The 21,707-nt window shown below is 38.9% G+C and overlaps 1 protein-coding gene across 2 annotated transcripts in view; it reads left to right on the top strand.

The window, feature by feature from the left end:
* LOC149316437 (adenylate kinase isoenzyme 5-like) overlaps positions 1-21,707 on the top strand; it is a 122,954-nt gene that overhangs the window by 62,218 nt on the left and 39,029 nt on the right. For both annotated transcript variants that reach the window (XM_089515476.1, XM_089515477.1), the window contains one exon: positions 1,819-1,895. In XM_089515476.1, coding sequence (XP_089371602.1) covers positions 1,819-1,895 — 77 coding nt within the window. The remainder of the gene's footprint in view (positions 1-1,818; positions 1,896-21,707) is intronic.

Below are 21,707 nucleotides of genomic sequence, written 5' to 3' on the forward strand. Positions count from 1 at the left end.
CCTTTTCCTTCTTATACTCCTTCCCCAACTCCTTTGTTTTCCCTCCTTCCCACTTACCTAATGTCTCTTTCTCATTCTCATTCCTAACATCTCCAATAACATTTTTTTAAATCAGATATGAGAGATTACAACATAAGTTAGAAACATTTTGTAGGTTCCCTTGTCCATTCAGGATGTCAGTCCAACCTGATGTGAAAAACTTTTTTGTACTAAGGTGCTAACATCTGAGTTGCCAAGAGCAGTAGAACCACACAGCTGAATCCGGTGATAGTCTCATCAAATATTTAAGTGAATGGCATGGTTTGTCATCATTTGCCTAAGTCCCATTGGTTTCAACAGGTTTTCTCTAGCTGAAGTTAACATTACATTTAGTCCATACTTCCAAATTTGGGATAATCTATTCTGGATTCAGATTTCTACTACTCTTTTCTAGTATACCCCAATAGGAATGTGTTCTTTCTTAACCCACATATCTTCACCCCAGTAGTAGAATACAGTGCATTTTCCCCCTCCAAGAGCTGAGTCACTGCAAAATATTCAAATACCCATTATAATGGACAAATTAAAAATATGCTTGTTATGTAAGTGTATATAAAACAGGTGAAATTATTTCAACTACTGTAGCTAGATATTCTGTTAAATTTCCTCCTACCTTTTTTTAAAAATAACACTATTACAGTCCAATTGCGCTATAACAGTTCTTTTAAACCAGGATTGTTGCAGTGCCTCCTTCAAAATATCAAGCTCAAGAGAGTGACGTAATTTGGGAAATAGCAGTTCCATATCCTTTTATTATTATGCAGCTGTCTGAAACTCAACTCAAAATGAAAAATGCTGTATTTTTGTTGCTAGACATTTTGGTAAAATTCTATTTGGGCAACCTGCTCAGAAGTCTGGCTTTAGAGTGCTTTGTATTGTACTCTTGTACAATACAAAGTGGCAATAGCTGCTTTTAATATCTTTGGAATACTTGATTGGTGTGCCTGATTTCACCTGTCTTGCAGTGCAAGCTATTGTGCTCAGGAGTATAACCATAGTAGACTTACATCCAAATCCACACTGTTAATCATGCTAGCAAAGTGAAAATCTGATGTGGTGGACTGCATAAACAGTTGTGCAACTGTGTTGTGCCCTGGCACTGACTCTGAAAGTGTACAGTGTTTGCTGGATACAATACAATCCTACAATACCATAGGATTTGTAGTGCTGTGAGTTCATTGAATACAGGCCACAAAGTATAAGCCTACACCTGCCTCCTCCGATGCAATTCTCTCAAGGTTCAATGGACCTAACTGTCACTGAAGGGTGCATCTACACTGTAGAAGTAATGCAGTTGACATCACTTTAACTGCCATAGGATGGAGCTACAGCACTTAAAGTGGTGTCAAACTGCACTATTTCTACAGTGTAGGCGCACCCTTTATGATATGATGCTGCAGCCGTACACTGTTAGGGAGCAAAAGCTTTCACTGGGATTCATAACTAAAGGACTGTTTGAATATGACTCAGTGCTTGTTTAAAATTAGAATTTTTGTCATATAGGACCATCCACAACTATTCACATTCCTTTCAGTAATTATAGAAACACTCCTCTTCCTCCTCCCTGTACTTTCTCTGTCTTTTGGGTTCAATCATTTTCAGTTTTGGAGATGACTGCTAACCTGAAAGAATGAACAGAAATATGCTTTCCATCTTTTAAAACATCCCTCTGGGGAATATGTAGGCAAAAATGCTTCCCTTGGATGGCAGTGTGCGCACACAAACAGAGACATAGAGTGAAACCTATTAGTTTTAATTCATGTTCCTTTACTCTTTTAGGGCCACGTGAACTTGACCTTAATCTCATTGTTGATACCAGAGATCTTGCTGATAATGATTTCGACTTTGAAGACCAGGTAATGGTTTAAACAGAGTAAAATGAATGTCTCGTTTAATAAGTTTATTAACTATTTTTTAAGTCAATTGCTTTCTCTTCCTTTTTTTTTCTAAGATCAATATGACTATATTATGGGATTTTCTTGGTCAGTACTTGTCGCTACAGGCAAATATTTTTAATGAAACATCTCAGTTCAAGGGGGGAAAGAAGTTGTTCTGAGTGTTGTGAAAATAGCTTGGACACAGACATTCTCTGTCTCAAGACAAATGCAAATGAAACACAGAAAATTTCTGTTCAGTGTGCTTCCACTACACTTGAGATAATGTTTTTCTTTACCCCCCATGTAATTGCATTTAATTATTCAAGACATATCTAAAGGCTTCTGGGATAGAATCAAATGAAGCATTCCAAGGGTCTTTTAGTCCAACCCCTACCAGGGCAGGAGTTCCCAACAAAAGCATCTATGGCAGGTAGGCATCCAGTTTTGGTTTAAAAACATCAGTTAGGGTTGAGAATTCTGAGGGTGAGGATTCTGAGAGTTGTAGGGGAACAGTTAAGCCTGAGAGAGGGGTGTGTTCCGGGAGTTCCTGAGGGAACAGATTAGAGTTGTTGATAGACCACGGAAAGGTCTGATAAGTGGGACGGTGTTAGGTATAAGCTGGACTCTGAAATAAGAGTTTGGTCAGTTTGTATTCTGAAAGATAATAGTGCCTTTGTGGCTGAGATAATATTAAGAGTCAAATAGCAACTTGTAACTAAATAACCAAGTCTAAAGTAAGAAGTCAACAGTAACAACTTTGAAACCAAGTTACAGTTTACTTTCTTGCTTTACAATAAACTTTTGTTATTATTTAAGAAATATGTGGCCGGTGTTTTACAATCAAACTTTGCTACCCAAACAGTAGACAGAGTGGTGTTGTCCATCAGAGGAGAGACTTGTGGCTGGACGTCACATACATTGGTGGCAGCAGTGGGATAAATAGGCCCAGGGTGCTGTCATCCATAAAACGTAGTTGTGTGCGTTACAGATGATGCTCCTGATGTTAATCTGAAATCTTTTTTCTTGTAACTTTAATCCATTGGCTTCATTCCTGTTCTCTGAAGCAGCAGAAAATAAGCTTGTTCCTTCTCCATAAAAGCCATTAAGATTTTTAAAGATGGCTTTTATGGCAATTCTTGGATTTTTTTTTTTTTGGTCCAGGCTAAACATACTATTGGTGCCTAGGTGTTACCTTCTTGTCTATCTTTTTCAGTTGTAGGCTTCCTTCATTTCCAGAGAAATTTCAAATTTGTATTACACAAATTGTTTTAGTATCGGGGGGGGGGGGGGAGTACTATCAACAGTACTGAAAGCAGGTTCACATTAAATGTTTCTCCGTAACAGTCATTTAAAAAAAAATCTGCAAAGCATTGCAAACAGTCTCATTCAGGCTTTAATCCTAGATATATTTACCTGAATCCCAATCAGTTCAGGAATACTTGCTTCTGTGTGCATAGAATAGCACTAGAAGTCATGGCAGATAAGTCTGTCTTGTCATCATTCTCTCCTTTGTCAACATCATGGTGCAAGTTCTGATTCTTAAGTAACCAAAATTGCACTACTGGAACAAGTGGAAGGTATCAGCAGGCTCAGGGATTTCACAAGGATTGCAGAAGTACCAAAAATGAGGGCAGGAAGGCGGCTCCTGGAAGCAACATCTTCTGTCCAAAAATAATCAATAAAGGATGCAGAGGGATGGAATGGAGTCTCTTGTAAAATCTGAACCCTGGAAGCCTTCCCTGCTGCAACATTTTATTGCAGATTACACTTGCTCCTAGATAGTTGTGAGTTATCCCTTCCTCTTCTGATAGTAAATAGCAAGATAAGTTTAATGTGAAGCACACACAGATATAATCCAAAATGATTTGTTTGGCGGCTTCAATAGCACTACACTGAAATTAGTTTTAATTTTGAGCAAACATCTCATTATATATAGATCTGTACTCAGAATTATCCAATTAATTTTTGAATGTGTGAACATACTCCTTAAGCAAGATTTTCCCCCTTCAGCCACTGTGTTTTCTTCTCTTTTATTTGCTTGTGTTTCATTTGAACCTCATATCCTGTACGGAAGAGCTTTCTTGTCAGTTTGTATCAGAACAGTCTGTGGGTCCCCCTCCACAGTAACATCCCCAGTAGGTAACAACAACAACAACAACAACATTTATTCTGAGGTCCATTAAGGACATATTGCACTACTCCCCAAAAACTATTCCAACTGATGTAAATTAAATACAAGCAGGCTTTTCCTTCAGTTAAGATCGTTGTTAGATTTCTTCCGCAATATTCCTCTTTAAAATTTGCTTTCTTCCTTAATTCTTGCATTCAGACTCCTGCATGTTCTCATCTCCAGGGTTGCTCTTTTCTCCTTAAAATGCCAACTGACACTACTCACAATTGTATGACTTTTTCAAGTATTCACCTGCTCTTTCTCATTAACCCAGATGTCTAGACGTTGGGTTTTTCAACAGTAGATCCTTTAAAATTCCTCTTGTTTGCAGTTGGATGCATCCTTCTGAGGTTGCTAAAATGAGTACCCAGCTTGTTGGGGGCAATTAGGCTACACATTGTAAACTGCTTAGGGAGTGCTTATGTTCACTGATAATTGGTATAGAAATGTGCTTCCTATTGTTATTGCTATTGTTTGGTAGTGAAAACAGGAAGCAGCATAGATTTTTCTACTCTTCAAACAAATGTGTTAACATCAAACTGAAACAAGTTGCTAAATCTTCAGACTGTAATTTTAGTTTTGAACAGTGCAAGGTCAATAATCAGTGGGTGAGAACATGAAATTACTAGAGCTGTGCCCAATTACTGGCTTCAGAGAATAAAAAGCTTTGTTAATGGTGGAAAACTTGTTAAAGCCTCAAAGCCTAACTTTTGATCTGTTGTTTTGTTAGTATTCAGCTTTATGTATTGGGCTTTACATTCATTTAAGAAATTGCTGTGGTTTGATAGCAAGAGTGTATTTGGGAAACAATTCTTAAGAATGGGCATATAAATACGTTGCTTTCACATCTATCATTACCCTTCAGGGCATTGAAAAAAATCTGTTTACTATGCCTTCATTTATTTATGAGAAAAGTGAAGTATAGTATACTTTATTTAGAGTGGGTTGAACAGTTTCCTATCGTTTTGAACAACCCCTCTTCCAATATCCCCCAGGACTAAATTATCAATAGTTGGTGTATTTGCTCCAGGTCCCTCCTAAACCACTCCTGTAGCAGGCAAGTGTAGTTTGGACCTTCTTCTTCTGCAGTCCCTTCCTCAGTCACCAATTTCACCATTGCTGTTTGAGAATTACTGGGAGTTGGGCATGCTCATAAGATCCCTCTGTTCCTAGCTGGGGGACTACTGAGAATGTCCAGTGGCTGGGTGTGCTCAAAACCCCAGGTTAACAGCCAAAGACAGAAAGGGGGGCAGGGGAGGTAAAAGGATTCCATCTAGAAGGATTTCAGAAATGGATGTGCTAGAAGTCTTCTGCATCAGTACAAGACCTAGATTTTTGTTTTGTGAAACAGGCACATTGAGGCTGCCCATAGCCATTATGGACCTAGCTGCCCTATATTGCAGGCCACTAGGGAAGCAGATAGAGTGGCCAGTGTTCCTAGTACAGTGAGAGACAGAGAAGGAGGGGGGCAGTTAGTATAGGTTGAGTCTCCCTTATCTGGAATTCCAAAATTCTCAACAAAAAAGCCATTTTCATGGGTGGCTGAGACAGTGACCTTTATGCATTCTGACAATTCAGTGTACACAAATTTTGTTTCATGCCCCAAACTATTTTAAAATATTGTATGAAATTACCTTCAGGTTATGGGTATACAGTGTAAATAAAATATAAATGGATTTTGTGTTCAGGCATTTTGGATAAGGGATACTCATCTTTTACCAGTTAAGGCTCTACTATGCAGAGCCATTCCTTCTATCAAAACTGCCACCCAGAAATGCTGTACAGATTGAAATGGCACATGCTATGTCTTTTTTGTCTTCTACAAAGCCAAGAACAAAGGAAAACATACTCCAAGCTGTCTTCTATGAAAGGCAAGCATGTGTTCATTATGTACTGGACTCTGGAGCACAAAAAGAAATACCATGAATTTCTCTCACAGTCTCATCTTTTCCCTGTGCTTTTAGTAATGGGGAGAGGAAAGTAGCAAAATAGCTTGAGGGTATGTGTATAAGGTGTAAATAAAACATAAATGGATTTTGTGTTTAGACTTGGGTCACATCTCCAATATACCTTATTATTCATATGCAAATATTCCAGAATCCAGAACACTTCTGCTCCCAGGCATTTCTGATAAGGGATACTCAGTTTGTACCAGTTTAGGCTAAGTCACATAAGCCTGATGTGAAGGACTTCTGTGGAGTCTTTTACACAGGTTGTAGAGGGCTTGGGGGCAGGGACTATGTTATATCTTGCTCTTCAGTCAAATTCTTAATGTTTTTTTATAAGAATGAATAAATCAGTCCACACATTCTTCTTTGTAAGAAAGCTGTATGTATGTATGTATGTATGTATATTTTTCTTCATAAGAATAAATCAAAACATAAATATTTAAAAAACCCAAATGAAGTAATTAAAAGCCACATGTTCAGAAAGCCAGCCAATATTATCTAAATGTATCTAAAATGCTTATGTGATTTTTTTTAATCTAAGCCCACTCCACCACCCCAAAATACTATAAAGTAGCAGCCTTTCTGAGGGTATTCTGAGGTGTTCCAACCAAGGAGGTTTTCTGAATGGTTTTACCATTAAGTTGTGATCCATCTCCCATTTGTAACATTATCTGTGTCTTCTGCTTTTGCAAAGTCTATAGAAAGCAAAAACCTACAGTCTTTCTCTGCAATCATGGAGGTCTGAGATGTTTGCCTGAGAGTGGACTGTTACCACTGATTGTCTGCTAAGTAGATATGGGGAGCCCTGCTTATGTGGTAGTTGTAATGTATGGGATCTCTTCTCTAAACAGAACACATTTGTCTGATGTACATTTCAGGGAAAATTATATAAGCCATTAATGTCAAATCATTATCCAGAAGGACTTCGGATGCCCTTCAAATCATTCATTCAGTTTCTCTGTGACCTTTCAAGGGACTACAATTAATGGCTGTCCAGTAAGCCATGAAAAATGTGTTGTCCTCTCTATGTAGGAGGTTGCTTTAATCATTTGTTCAATCTGTGGATGCTTTTAGTTTGGAAGTCTTTCAAGGGATCTCTAAGCTGGTTGCCTTTCAACAAGAACATGCAGTGTACTATCAATAACCCTAAAATTGTGCTCTACATTGCAGTAAGGGACTCTAAGATTTTTAAAAGGTGAGAAGTGCCTCAAGACTGGCAAGCAGATCATTGTGAATTTTGTATACATTATTTGCATGTGTGCTTTTACAAAACAATAGACACACAGAACACTGTGAATAATAATAGTACCATCAGCTAAAGCAGTTAACAGTGTGAATACCATGAAGGCAGTGACAAAATAATAAGTGAAACATTATAAAATTGTTTCTGCATAAAATTGATATGTCAAGGAAAGAAAAATATATAGAGGACACTATTATGCAAATGCAATAATGGCTATAAACTAGAACATTCAGATTGGTAGTTGCTCAGCAGGCTCAACCTATGCAGACATCTTGCTGATCATAAACCTGGGCCCTAATTCTTTCAGAGAGGCTTTGCTCCACTGCCCAGACTTAGGGTGCATCCGCACTGCAGAAATAATCCAGTTTGACACAATTTTAACTGTCATAGCTCAGTACTATGGAATTCTGGGAATTGTAGTTTATTGTGGCACCAGAACTCTGTGACAGAGAAGGCTAAATGTCTAACCAAACTACAATTTCTGAATTCCATAGTATTAAACCATGGTCGTAAGTGATGTCAAACTGGATTATTTCTGCAATGTGGATGCAGTCTTAGTGGGAGATAAACCTGCATCTTTCAGTTCAGTTTAGGAATCATTCATAGACTAGACATTTCTGACCTTTAGACCATTCACTGATCTTTCAAAACATCATGAGTTTAACTCATGGATACCTCCAGCAGGCTATCAAAGTGTTCTGCAAAATATGTGCTAGCTCTTGATTCCTAGCTGCATATGGTTGCTTGGAAACCTAACCCTTCTGGCCCCATTTCTCTGACAGGCACTTTATCTACTTTCAGCTCCATATGACACACTGATACCTAGATACACATCTTCTCCTTACTTGATATTCACAGCAGAGAAGTGCTTGGGAGAAGTTCACAGTTCGAAGACTGCATGTGTCAGAAAAAAAAGTCAATGAAGCATTAAGCTTTTGTCACCCTCAAAATATTCTCAGGTATTGTAAGCAAGCTTTTAAGCTTAAAGTACTTCCATTTTCTTACATTCTCAGGGGACATTTGAGTTTACTCTAGTTTTTATTGTGCAAAAAAAGAAATGCAAGGGTTTTTAAAAGACATAACTGGCCCATACTCCCCTCTCCCAATTTTAACTGTTGTCCAGTTTTGTCCAACCATGCATCATCTCAGCTAGTACACTTGGGATGGGCAACTGTCAAAAGTTAGGTGGCTGCACTGGCTCTCAGAAAAACAAACTCTCACCCAAAATAGATATCTTTTTTTTTTTTTTTGCCCCCAATGTCTGCAAAGGCCCTCTAGAAGACATGGGGGACACTTATGTTCACTTCCCTTTTTGTTTTTAAATATCTTTATTAAAATAAGGAAATTTCACATATATAAAACCTACCATACATACACCATACATGCAGTTATCTCTATAAATATCACACAATTCATATCAAATACTTAACATCAAATTATCCAATCCTCCAGTTACATATAAACTATATCTTTCAGCTAGAAAAGAGAAAATTACATACAGTCACATCCACAATTCATCTTCAAATTACCTCCTTTTCAAACCCTTCCTAAGCCATCTATGTCTTCTTCATCTTTATCAACTCTCTCTTCCAATGCAGATACCTTCTAGTACTCCCTACACTTCTATCTTTCTTGCACATTTCTCATTCATCCTTCTACCTCCTCATTATGTCATTGTCTTCTTCTCCTTCATTCCCACATCCTCCTTACCTTTCTTCACTTTGCTCAGACCTTCATCTACTTTCCTACACTTCACTTCACATTACTTTACCATTCACACCTTGACTTCCTCCCTTGCCTTCTCTGGTTCTTTCTTTAATTATTCAAGACTTCCTAATCTACCACTTTAAAAATTTACCCAGTATTCATATCTTTTGATCATCCAAATCTTTTACATCAGAAATTTCATTTTTAATCTAACTGATCATCTTATATTACTATCTATGTTGGGAAATTTATAATTGATATCGGATCCTACATCTTTTGAAATTTTTTTAAAACAGATTTCCATTCATCATAAATTAAATCTCCTAGCTTTTCCTTTAACAACTGGGTTAGTTTATCCAATTCTATAGTTTCATATAATTTTAGAAACTGCTCTTCTTCCTTAGGGATATCTTTAGCCTTCCATTTTGGAGCATAAGTCATTCTAGCTGTAGTTATTAAGTAATGTAATATTTTACTGTATTTATTTTCTGTTTTTTCATCAAAGATTTCTAATAGGTAGCATCCTGCTGACGTTTGTATATTTACATTTAGAATAGAACTTGTAATTTCGTTTACTCTTTTCCAATATCTGTTAGCCATTGTGCAAGTCCACCAGTGGAAGAAAATTCCCAAAGTATCAACTCACTTCCAACGCTTGTTATCAGTTTTTTTTATATATCATAGAAATTTTTTCTGGTGTCATGTACTAATGATAGAACATTTTATAGAAATGTTCTTTTTCAGTTTTGTGAAACTGAATATTTAATTCTCTTCTTCCACACTTTCTCCTACTGAGCCGAATAAATCGGGTGCCCACATTTCTGTCCCACATTTCTATTCACTTCCTATTTTTAAAAAGTTCTATTCTGTGCCTAGAATGGCACAGCATCTTCCCCCAAACATAGCAAAAATGTCCCTCATGCTTCCTAGAAGATATAGCTCTTAAAAAAACAAACTGGATGCACAGGGCACAAAATGACTTTCTCCATCTCTGCAGTAAGCATTTTTGATTTTTTTTAAAAAAAACTTTTTCTTTGCTTGGAAAAAATATAAGTAAATAATCTTGCAGGCAGTGAGCAGCCTCCCTAGGCTTGGAAAATACCACACAGAAAGCTGGGGCATGTAGGGTATGAACCATGGCAAGGCAAGGAAAGGGGGGGGGGGGTCTCTGAAAGTCATGTGGAGCAATATCTAAGAAGCAATATTTTCTCCTCCCTCCCCAAGGAAAGCAGAATGTCTTGTTGTAAAACGTCAGAATGGAGAGCATCTTTATTGGATCAGTACCTCCTTTAGAGATTCCAGCTAGCTTTGAGACGTTTATAATTAGTTTTTATCAATAAGCTGCATAAAGCTGGGACAGATGCTCCTTCTCTGTCAAGCTTCTTCTCCCCCACATAGACAACAAAACCCTTTTACTGCCAACCTGGCAATTTTCTGGTCTGTGTAGGAATAACAGTCGGATGTAACCAGCTGCATATTTCGGGTTCATTTAATCTGGTAAGAGATAAGAATCTGTAACTGTCAAAATGGACCTAAGCCTCATGACTTCCTTCTTTGGAGGGGAAACTATCATTAAAAATAAATACCTCTTGAATTTACACTGTCATGGTTACTGTTTTGTCCCTTAAAACACCCATCATGAGTTCTTCCTATGACACTCTTTCAGAAAACTGCAACTTTTGCCTTTAACAAGAGAGAAGAATTCCATCAGAAAGGTGCATGAAAGAATCATTTACTCAGATATTTTGGAACATGCAAATTGGGTCATATTTTCTAAGAAGTGTTATTTTACTTAAAAAACATACACCGAGATTGCACTCTGCCTCAGAAGATATATATTTCCCTGTGGGAGGTTTTTGCTATGCACAACACACATTCACATGCACAAGCTATTTTTCTTCAATACAGGGAAATACACATCAGTCTGTATACCTTTATCTTCCTGGGGAAGAAAACAGCTAAAGGAAGGAGAGAGATTTTTAGCAGAAAATCACTGGAGGGGAAAAGGTTTTAAAAACCTGTCTCCCTGCATAAGTCTCCTGAACCAGAAGAAAGACCTCAAGTCAGTAAAATTTATAATTCTAAAATACATCTTCAGGAAGCTGTTATACAGCAACTTGGCTTTTTGTGCCATTTTCATCCACTGAGAAATATTTCCTTTGGGGGATTGTATTATTTGATGGAAAGTTAATTTTGTTGGAGCTACAATGCATTATGTATTCACAGCACACTTCTGTTGTTACCTTAGAAATTTTCTCCTTTATATATAAGACACAGTACAAATATGTAGTGTGTGCTGTCACCACCAACAGAAATGGTCACTTGTACTTCTGTTGCATAAAAAGCTGCACATGGTAAAGCCACACTGTTCAAACCAGGTGTGATCAAATTGTGGCTTGTGGGCTGCAGAAAATCCCAGTATCTCAAGTGCACCCCTGTCTCCAGTCCCCTCTACTCAAAATTTCACACACATCCCCACTGGAAAGGACACCCCCAGAAGCATGACCTGTATGTGATTTATGATTTGCCCCTCTACCTGTTTTTTAAAGCCTTTTAAAAAGAATTAATAAGAATGGTCAAGCTCTTGTCTCTTTAATTTGTAATTTTCATCTCATCAGCCTTAACTATACTTATTTAGACCATATTTAACTGACAAAGAGGCCAATATGGTTGATTATATCTTAGGGTCAGATGCTATTATTCCTTATGTACAGTCATTTGAAATTGACGATTAAACTGAAAGTCTTCACTTTCCTCTTAGGCTGTCCCTCAGATTTCAAGAAACTCACTCTGGGGCTCTGACAGATCTTAAAATGTCAGACCACTTGGAAAGTGAAAAATGGCTTTAACAGTCTCTTACACTTGATGCCTACCTCAGGCAGATGCTAGGAACAGAGAAATTTCAATATGCTCTTGTGGGGTCTTGCAATATCAGGGAGATTTATCAGGACATAATTAATGCTTTTAGACCTTATGTGGTTGCTGCCATGCCAGGAAAAATATCTGTGGTCCTTCAGTCCTGGTTAGGTAGAGAATGCAAGTCCAAGAAAAGGAGTTGAGAAAACAAGGCAGATGAAACATATAGGCACTGCTAATGCCACTTCTTTTCTAAAACAACAGTAGAGAGACAATAGAAGCTTTCTTAGGGGGAAAAAGCTTGTTTTATAACAACTGGAGATCTTTGGGTCTGGCTCTGCCTGAAGGCAAGGAAACCAAATTCTAGAATTTGATACAGAGAGGCTTCTCTTATAAGGCACATCTTTGTGAGCAACAATACAGCATATTATGACCCAGAGTTCAGATAAATTTCCTGAATGTCCACCTGTGTCTCCTGCTGATATAGGGAAAAATCTGATTTCCTCACTCCAAAGTGTCAAGGCTCCTGGAGAAGATATGATTTCCCCTGAGATGTTCACAATAAACATTGAGTGGTAGTCACCAAATCCTACAAAATTATTTATGTATATTAACTCAACTGGAAACTTTCCCTCAGGGTGGCAATCTAGTATTGTGCCAGTCTACAAGAAAGGGACACAATATATGCTTCTAATTACAGATCCATCCTTTTTTTTTTAGATGTGGTCTCTAAACCTATACACAGTATCTTTCAAATAAGCTTCTAAATACTGTGAACCAAGTCTTTACATCTTATTATATGTAAATTTACCAGTGGCCTCAAATAAGTCTATAGAAAACTTTTGAAGACCTAAAAGTGTCTCAGGGATAGCAAATTACACCCCAAGAGGCTTCTGGGGACAACAGTTATCATTTGGGCATAAAATGGGGGTGTTGGGATGAACACCTGGATTAATTGAGGTGACTGGGGCCCTGGAAAGACAACTTAAAATAATTCCACCTTTGAGCATGTACTAATTACTCTAGGATTTTTGGCATAGAACTTAAAGCACAGAAGTGCACAAATCCCAATATAGGAGCCATTTTTAGTCCTGTAACTTTAGTGAAACTAACAGCTTGATTCCATGCATTTCTTTCTTAGTCAAGTAATGCACAAAATGTTGAAAACAAAAACAACCGTCTGTTGGAAAATGAGGCAGAATGTATACCTGCAAAACTAAGTATGTAGAAATGTGAAAATGATACCTTAGAGCCACACAGAAAAGAAGTACGTATTTGGAACACAGCAGCAAGTACTAAGAGAATTTATAAGGCCACCCTAAATTATACCTTTTGTAGCATGTCTGCTCAGAAGTAAAAGTAAGAAGCAGAACAGTACAAAAATTGCATTTATGCAGGTCTACTGAGAAGTAGGAAGACTACTACTGTGGAAAAACTGGCAGTACAGCATGTTCAGAGTGCACACTGCTTGTAATAACATTGATGATAGTCATGCAAGAGGACTCCTTTAAGGTGTCTATTTTCAACATTGCACAGTGTAGGAAACTGAATCAAGTGACCTTAGGTTCAAGGAGCAAAATTTAGCAGAAATGCACTCACTCCAATGCAATTTTAAGCTGCATCAATAGAAGTATAGTGTCTAGATCAAGGGAAGTAATAGTGCCACTCTATTCTGCTTTGGTCAGGCCTCACCTGGAATACTATGCCCTCTTCTGGGCACCACAATTCAAAAAGGACATTGAGAAACTGGAGCGTGTCCAAAAGAGGGCGACTAAAATAGTGAAGGGTCGGGAAACCATGTCCCTCGGAGTGTAGTGGAGTCTCCTTCCTTGGAGGTCTTTAAATGGAGGCTGGATGGCCATCTGTTGGGGATACTTTGATTGAGAGTTCCTGCATAGCAGGGGGTTGGACTGGATGGCCCTTGCAGTCTCTTCCAACTCTATGATTTTATTGCACTGGCTTTTATTCCCGCGCTAAGTGTGGGGTATAAAAAGCTATTTTGTAGTAGGCCTTCTTGGGATATTATCCTTCCTTGTGGAGTGAAGATTTTCTTTTGGGTTGCTGATCTTATTTAAACACTAGGGTGAAATTTAACACTGAGCAAGCATTAGACACACTTGTTTTTTTCCTTCTCCTCTGCCATCTACATGAAATGTCCAAATCAGGAACCTTGCTCACTCTGCCCAACATTCCTTCCTTCTGTTGCGGCTTCACAGACCACAGTTTTCAGTAGCTTCTCCTTACGTCCTGGAGAAATTTTCAAGGTGTGTAGGGAGATTGGAAAGAAGGGGGGGGGGATCTGTTGAACAAGTTTACCTTCAGTTTGTGCAAAACTGGTTTTCACCTAAAAGTCAGCTAAGGCCCAAAATAGATGGGCCAAAAAATGTGGCTTCTGGCCACCTTGGGGGCAAGGTGTGCAGATGGCTCATGCCTCCGATGTGGCCGGATGCTATTCTGAAGCCCCCTAAGGCAGCCCAAAGCCAGTCAGAAAAGGAGCATCAAAAAGAAGCTCCTTGCTGGCAGCCCATTGAGGACTACAGCAGTTGCCTGCGTTGGGATCACAGCATTCAGTCACTGAGGTCCCAGGACAATTGGGGCTGACCAGGGCTGAAGCAGCCAGAGGCTGCTCCAAACTGCTGATATGTTTTGCTTCTATGTTACAAAATCTTAAGCCTTTTAATTTTCTTTTTTTTTTTTTACACCCATGTGCGCATATACTATTGCTTTTTTCCAGGGTTTGAATATGAGATAGGAAGTCACAGGTTACAATTACAGTCCAAATTCTAAGTAACATCAGGAAATTTTCTTCAGTTGGCCCTAGACTATAGAATGATCTGCCGGAATAGATTTGATAGCTGAATACATTGCCTGAATTTAAAAGAGCATTAAAGACCAGGCTCTTCCAGCAGGCTTATCCAGATGATTTTTCAATTCTGAATTTTAAATGATGAATTTTAAATGTGGATTGTTTCAATATGTGTCTTATTTGTCCTTTTAAATGGATGTTTGTTTTAACTGACATCATTTTAGCTGATGTTGTTTGTCTGTTAATTGTTGTTGTTCCCTGCCTTGATCCATGGGGAGAGGTGGGTAAGAAATTAATAATAATAATAATAATAATAATAATAATAATAATAATAAATGTCAATGGTGTTATTGTTTACTATTTAGTTGGAGTAAAGGTGACTAATACAGTATTTCAGGAATATCTTCAGTGCGCTTAGAAGTATTTTTCCACATTGAGCTACCTAAGCTGAATTCTGTAATCCTAACCTTTAGAGTAAATACAGCCAGCCACTCTGATGCATCAAAGGAGATGGACATAGATATCTGGATTGCTGCATGCATGTCCCATGCCAGACCAAGCACCACAGGCATAAACTGATATACATCATAATGTGCCCTGAAATGCACATTCAAGTATGGATTTAGTTTCTTCCTCCTGCATTAGTTCAGAAGGATTATTTTTGAATGCATATATCAATTCCATCCCAAATGCACATCCTGCCAGACCTAGGCATGTGAGAAGCCCTCTGCATGACTAGTATTGTGTCAGATTTCTCATTTTTAGAAATAAATCTGCAGTTTAAGGAGAGAGTGGGACTCCAGTAAGTAAGAGGAGGTTAAAGGCTATAATGTAGTCGAACATATTCTCTAAAACACAGGCAATACAGGACTTGGTGTGTGTGTGTGTGTGTGTGTGTGTGCGCGCGCGCCTAAAGAAAACATAAGGGTTGATATTCAAGAATGTCCAAGATTACTTTTTTTAAAAGGCAATACATAAAGGAAAAGATCGAAAAAGAGAAATGAAGGATTCCTACTGAGTATTTCACACTGCTAGATAGAAAAAAATAAATTGTTGATTAAAATGTATTATTCCCTAGGAACATTCTTCAAAGAAACCCTAGCTCCATTTTGTCTTCCTAAAGGAAGCATGAAAGATAAGTTTTTAGGGGAAAGTAATACATAGACAGAAAGATGTATTAATGTCGTGCTATGGTTACTGAAAAGTAGATTACTGAAGAATAAAGATGAGACTTAAAGATGAGAACATTTCCTTTACAATCTAAAAACATAACTGTTTTTCTAAATATAGAAAAAGAAATGACAAGAGGTAGTAGTTATAAAAGCCATGAAGTACAAAAGACATCAATGAAGTTAAAATAATTTTCATTTGAATTTTGTCTAAATACAGATTGTTCGCCAACCTACAGTCTTTGGATACTCTATAATATAATATTCCTTTAAATAGTGTGAAACATATTTTGACTGACAGGATGCATGATATCCTGGAAGACCGTTCTAAAAATGTTGAATCAAAGCACATGGCATGATGCAACTTATCATCAATTGAGAGCCAACATAACTCCATACAAGTTACGTGTGTATTCTACGTATTAGACTAAGCTATAGAACTAAATTGATTGGATGGTGTTTTCATCACAGGCAATGGAAGTAGGCTTTTCTTCTTCAAAGACTTTTGAATGTATAAATCATCTTTCACTGACGGAATCCTTCCAGAGAAGGATACAACAGAATTGATAATGAAAAAGTTCACTGAAGGCTTAAATAGGATCCTGCCATGTCATGAGCTATTTCTCTTGGCCAGTGACAGCAGTCTTGGCTTAGCCCCAGAATGGGCTGTAGCTGGGATCCAGTTCAAGTGTAGACAGAAAGGGAATAGAACATGGGCAGAGACAGCTGGAAACCAGAGCTCTCAGATAACCAACAGGCAGCCAGAAGCTAGTTTAGAGAAAGGCAAAGCCAGTTTCCAAGGATCACTAATGAGGTCAGAGCCCAATGTGGGATCAAAGGCAGGCTGGGGTAAAGTCCAAGGAGCATTCAAGAAAAGGATGCAGACTAATAAATGAAACCCTCCAGTCAAGACAAGTTACTCAGACTAGTAGCATACCTGGCTTCGCTGCAGAGGTATTCTGATTAGTGTGGAGATTTAGCCATTCTTGTTCAGGCTGGAGACTCAGCTGACTTTTTGGTAGTTTAGAAAGCACCTTTTCTCCTAAACCTAAACCTAAGGTGTGCCTGGGCTCCTGTGGATCCAGGATAGGGGTGCTACAGGAAACAAGGTACAGGATCTGGAACCCATGGCTCAAGACCCCTACCCCTCAGTATAGTGCTAGTCTTCAGATGACTTTATCACACATGGCATTTAAATTGCCATACAAGTTAGATAATAGCACCTTTAGCCATACTATCACACAACACCATCTTCCTCTGTTTACTCCTTTTTCTTTGAAATATGATTAGCCTACACCTTGCTGTTGATGGAAACACTCATCAATAAGATCCCAATAGTGAGGGTATAGTGCTAGTCTTCAGATGAATTAAGTTACTCCCACAGCAGTTCTGGGATTATGTAGTCATGTAGTGTCAATATCTACTCCTCCCTCTCCTTCACTTCACTATAGCAGAACTTTTGTTTTTGTTTTTGTTGTCTCTTTCTTTCTTTCTTTCTTTCTTAAACTGTATTCTATAGCTCTGCTCAAATCAATATATATGTACTTTCCTTCATTAGTGTAATCGTGTCAAGAATGGGGGCATGTGTGGTAAACTATAAAGAGTATATACCATAACAGATGTTTGCATTTCATAGAATGCATGATCTTGTAAACATATACTATGTGGTAAAAGTACTAGTACATAGAGACAGACATTCTAGATTTTGATTACCCAAAGCCCAGTAATACATACAAATATATGTTTTTGTGCCCAGATTTAGGCTTGCTTTTCAGACCACACCTTCTTGGCATGCACTGGATGCCTTTCTCAAAATCCCCCCAAGTGTCAAGTAAAGTGCTTAGAAGCCACACTGTACATGGAAGTCTGTTGCACAGTCTTTTGGTCTGTAGCCATACATACACATCTTCTAAGCCTTTTTGGTTGTGTTCCATTGCAGCTGCAATGATTTTAGGCATATGTAAAGGTAAAGCTCTCTAGATTTCACAAGTGTTTATTTTTCACAAATATTTATAACAGATATATATATCCTCAGGGACAGTCAAGATGAAGTAATGTTATAAATATATCATCAGGATTTTTTTTAAACAGTCCATGCCCTGGAATGTTAAAAGATGGTTAACAGAAATCTTTTCAAGCCTGCAAACAATCTGTTCATCTTAAGTTACCATGGGAACTGGTATATTAAAAGCTTTAAAAAAAATCTGTTATAGATGCAAAGATCTGTAGTTTGCCTGAAGAATGTGTTGCCTTTAATGTTATTCAGAGAGTTGGGTGGATTTGTGGGGGAAGGGAGTGCCTTTGATGTGTTTGAATTTTTGCATTGCTTTTAGGATATTGTGGCAATCTAGGGGTGCCTTTGCTGTTGGTTGCATTTAGAGTAGAGCATACATACATTCAGAAGCAATGGAATAATATATTGATGGTTTTGATGATGTAGAGGAAAGGAGATCACATGGAGACCTCCATAGCATCACCTCAACTGCAGCAGGATTGAGATGGAGTAGCACCCTTGTGATCCAGGAAATTTCACATAATTCAATAATTTATATGTGATATAATATAGAAGCTGGAGAGGATAACAACTCTGCTGCATAAGTAATGTTAACATTTACTTATGAAAAACTATGGTTGTTGAACAAATGCTGCTTCTCCATATTTCTTCTAGACAGGTGGCAAGAGATACTGAAGGAGAACATTAGGAGTCAAACAAATGGAAGAGCAAAGAACAGAGCAGAATCAGTGGACTATACTTGGTCCTCCCACCCCTCCAGGATTTTTCTCTTTTGAAAGGTCAAATAGGCAGATAAACAGTGAAGTAGCAAGATAAAACTGTGGTTGCTCTAACTGAAAGGTATCTGGAGAAAAGAGGCAGGAGTTATATATTTGACACAGGGTTTTTTGAATATCCTCCAAGTTGCGTAATTATCCTCAGAAGAAGGATAAAATTGCTGTGTTGGAAACAAACTTATAACAGCTGCTAGGGTCAATCTCCCACAGATGTGTACTGATATGAAGTCAAATGCAGGTAAATCTAAGGCCATATTGGTTTTTATTGGAATGTATAAAGCACAGCAAGGTGATATCAAGGAGAAATCTGTAGACAGATTACTAAAATTAACAAAGGAGTTTAATGAAGGGATGGGAAGGTTGATCATAGCTGGAAAAAACATGTTCAGAGACTCTCCAACAATATAATTCAATAAGATGTTACAATGACTGCCAACTTTTATTATTTTAAAAAGTTATTGGACAAATTCATAGAGCTTGGGGCATGTCAGTAGGTGCTAATCATGACTTATCCGCATATGCCTTTTCATGCCAGTTGTTTGGAACGTAGGCAGGAGAGTCCTGTTGCATGTGTATCATGCTTTTGGGCTTCCTGGAGACTACCTATTGGCCACTATGTGAACAAAATACCAATGAGATAGAATGTTGGTGTGATCCAGCATGGCTCCTCTTATGTTCTTAAATGCAAAGGGGGTTGAGTTTAACAAACTGCCTTTGGAAGTGAACTTGAAAGGTACAGAAGTGATGGACAGAGAGGCAAGTGGGGACAGCATGACATCGTCGTCATCATCTTCATTATTTATTTATACCCCACCCTTTCACTAAAACTGGGACTCAGGGTGGCTCACAACTTAAAAAACAGTATCATAAAAAGGGTACAAAAATAGTACATTACAATAGAATTAAATTATTACAATATTAAAGCAAGTTACATGTTAAAAGAATAAAATACAATTAAAAAATTAGAAATGTTAAAAATATTTTAAAACAATACAACACCCCAGCCCATCCTTTAAAAACTTTCTGTTTTAACTGCCTGTCTAAACAGGTAGATCTTAGCCTACGGGTGGAAGGGGCTATTTCTGGTCTCCCTGGGAAGGCAGTTTCACAGTCTAGGGGCAGCCGCAGAAAAGGCCCTCTCTCATGTCCCCACCAACCATGCTTGTGATCGTGGTGGGATGGAGAGAAGAGCCACTCCTGAGGATCACAGAGCCCAGGCTGGTTCATACAGGGAGATACAGTCTGCCGGATAGCCTGGATCTGAGCTATATGAGGCTTTATAGGTCATAACCAGCACTTTGAATTATGTCCAAAAACAAACTGGCAGCCAGTGGAACTGTTTCAAGAGGGGCATTGTGTGGTCTCTGTAACCTGCCCCTGTCAGTAGCCTGGCTGCAGCTCTTTACACCAGCTGAAGTTTTCAAACACTTCAAAGGCAACCCCAAGTAGAGTGTGTTACAGTAGTCCAAATGGGATGTAACCAAGGTATGTACCACCAAGGTCAGATCCGACATTTCAAGGAATGGGTGTAGCTGACACATAAGTTTGGTCACTGCAGAGACTTGGGCCTCCAGGTCCAGAGCTGAGTCCAAGAGTACTCAGAACCTGTGAACCTGTGTCTTCATGGGGAATGTAAGCCCATTTAACACAGGCTGGATCCCATTCCCTGATCTGCTTTCCATCTCACCAGGAGCATCTCTGTCTTGTCTGGAATAAGTTTCAGTTTGTTTGCCCTCATCCAGTCCATTACTGATGACAGTCGCTGGTTTAAAACCAGGACAGCCTCCTTGGTTTGAGGTGGAAAGTAGTAATAGAGTTGGGTGTCATCTGCATATTGATGACATTTCATCCCAAAACTCAGGATGACCTGTCCCAGCAGTTTCATGTGTATGTTAAACAGTGTAAGAGACAATACAGAATCCTGAGGGACCCCACAGGTCAATAGCCAGGGGGTCGAGCAGGAGTGCCCCAGCACCATCTTCTGAGTTCACCCCTCCAGGAAGGAACAGAGCCACTGTAAAAAGTACCTCCAAGCCCCATCCCAGAGAGGCAGCCCAGAAGTATACAATGGTCAATGGTATCAAAAGCCACTGAGAGGTCCAGCAGAAATAACAGGGACATACTCCCCCGTCCAGTTCTCTGCATAGGTCATCCACCAAGGTGACCAAGGCTGTCTCTGTTCCATATCCAGGCCTGAAACCAGATTGAAATGGATCTAGATAATCCATTTCGTCTAGAAACCCCTGGAGTTGGGAAGCCACCACACGTTCCAATACCTTGCCCAAAAAATAGTAGGTTGGACACTGGCCAATAATTATACATTATAGTGAGATTCACGGATGGCTTCTTCAACAAAGGCCTTTGAATTGCCTCCTTTAGGTAAGTTGGAATGCTGCCTTGTTGTAGGGAGGCATTGACTACCCCTTTTACCCATTTTGCCACTCCGCCTCTGGCCTGTTTGATAAGCCAAGAAGGACAAGGGTCTTACACACATGTGGTGGCTCTCACCTCTCCAAGAAACCTGTCCACATCATCAAGCTGCACAAATTGGAACGCATCAGGTGTTAGAGGGCTTCCCATGGCTACCCCATCTCTCTGCTCATAGAATCCATTGTCCCACTGGAAGTAAGTTGTGGTAAGGCAATGTTCAAACAGAGCTGTGATGTCTTCCAGAAGAATTTGTTGGATGAGTGGCATAATGTCCACTGTGGTAATGGACCCTGAAAGTGAACAGGAGTTTGATTACCAGTCCTGAAAAACACCAAAATCAAGACTCAGTACATGCAAATGAACATCATCTAGGATCGGGGGGGGGGGGGGGGTGCTAGTTGATAGACACACATATCCTTCCGTATATCCTCCCACTCTGAGGCCTTGCCATTCCACAACAGACCCAACATACAGATTAACATGTAAATCATTTCCTCTCAACCAAGGGTCACACTCTGTGTGCACGCGCATGTGTGTGTGTATCCTACTCATTTCCATGCCATTAGCCTCTGAAGATGCCAGCCACAGAGGGAGGTGAAACATCAGGAATAAATTCTTCCAGAACATGGCCACATAGCCTGAAAAACCTGCAAAAAAACCATGGATGCCCA

The sequence above is a fragment of the Sceloporus occidentalis genome, unplaced genomic scaffold, assembly GCF_023333645.1.
Source record: "Sceloporus occidentalis isolate IW3139 unplaced genomic scaffold, rSceOcc1.0.p SCAF_3, whole genome shotgun sequence".
Taxonomy (NCBI): Eukaryota; Metazoa; Chordata; class Lepidosauria; order Squamata; family Phrynosomatidae; genus Sceloporus; species Sceloporus occidentalis.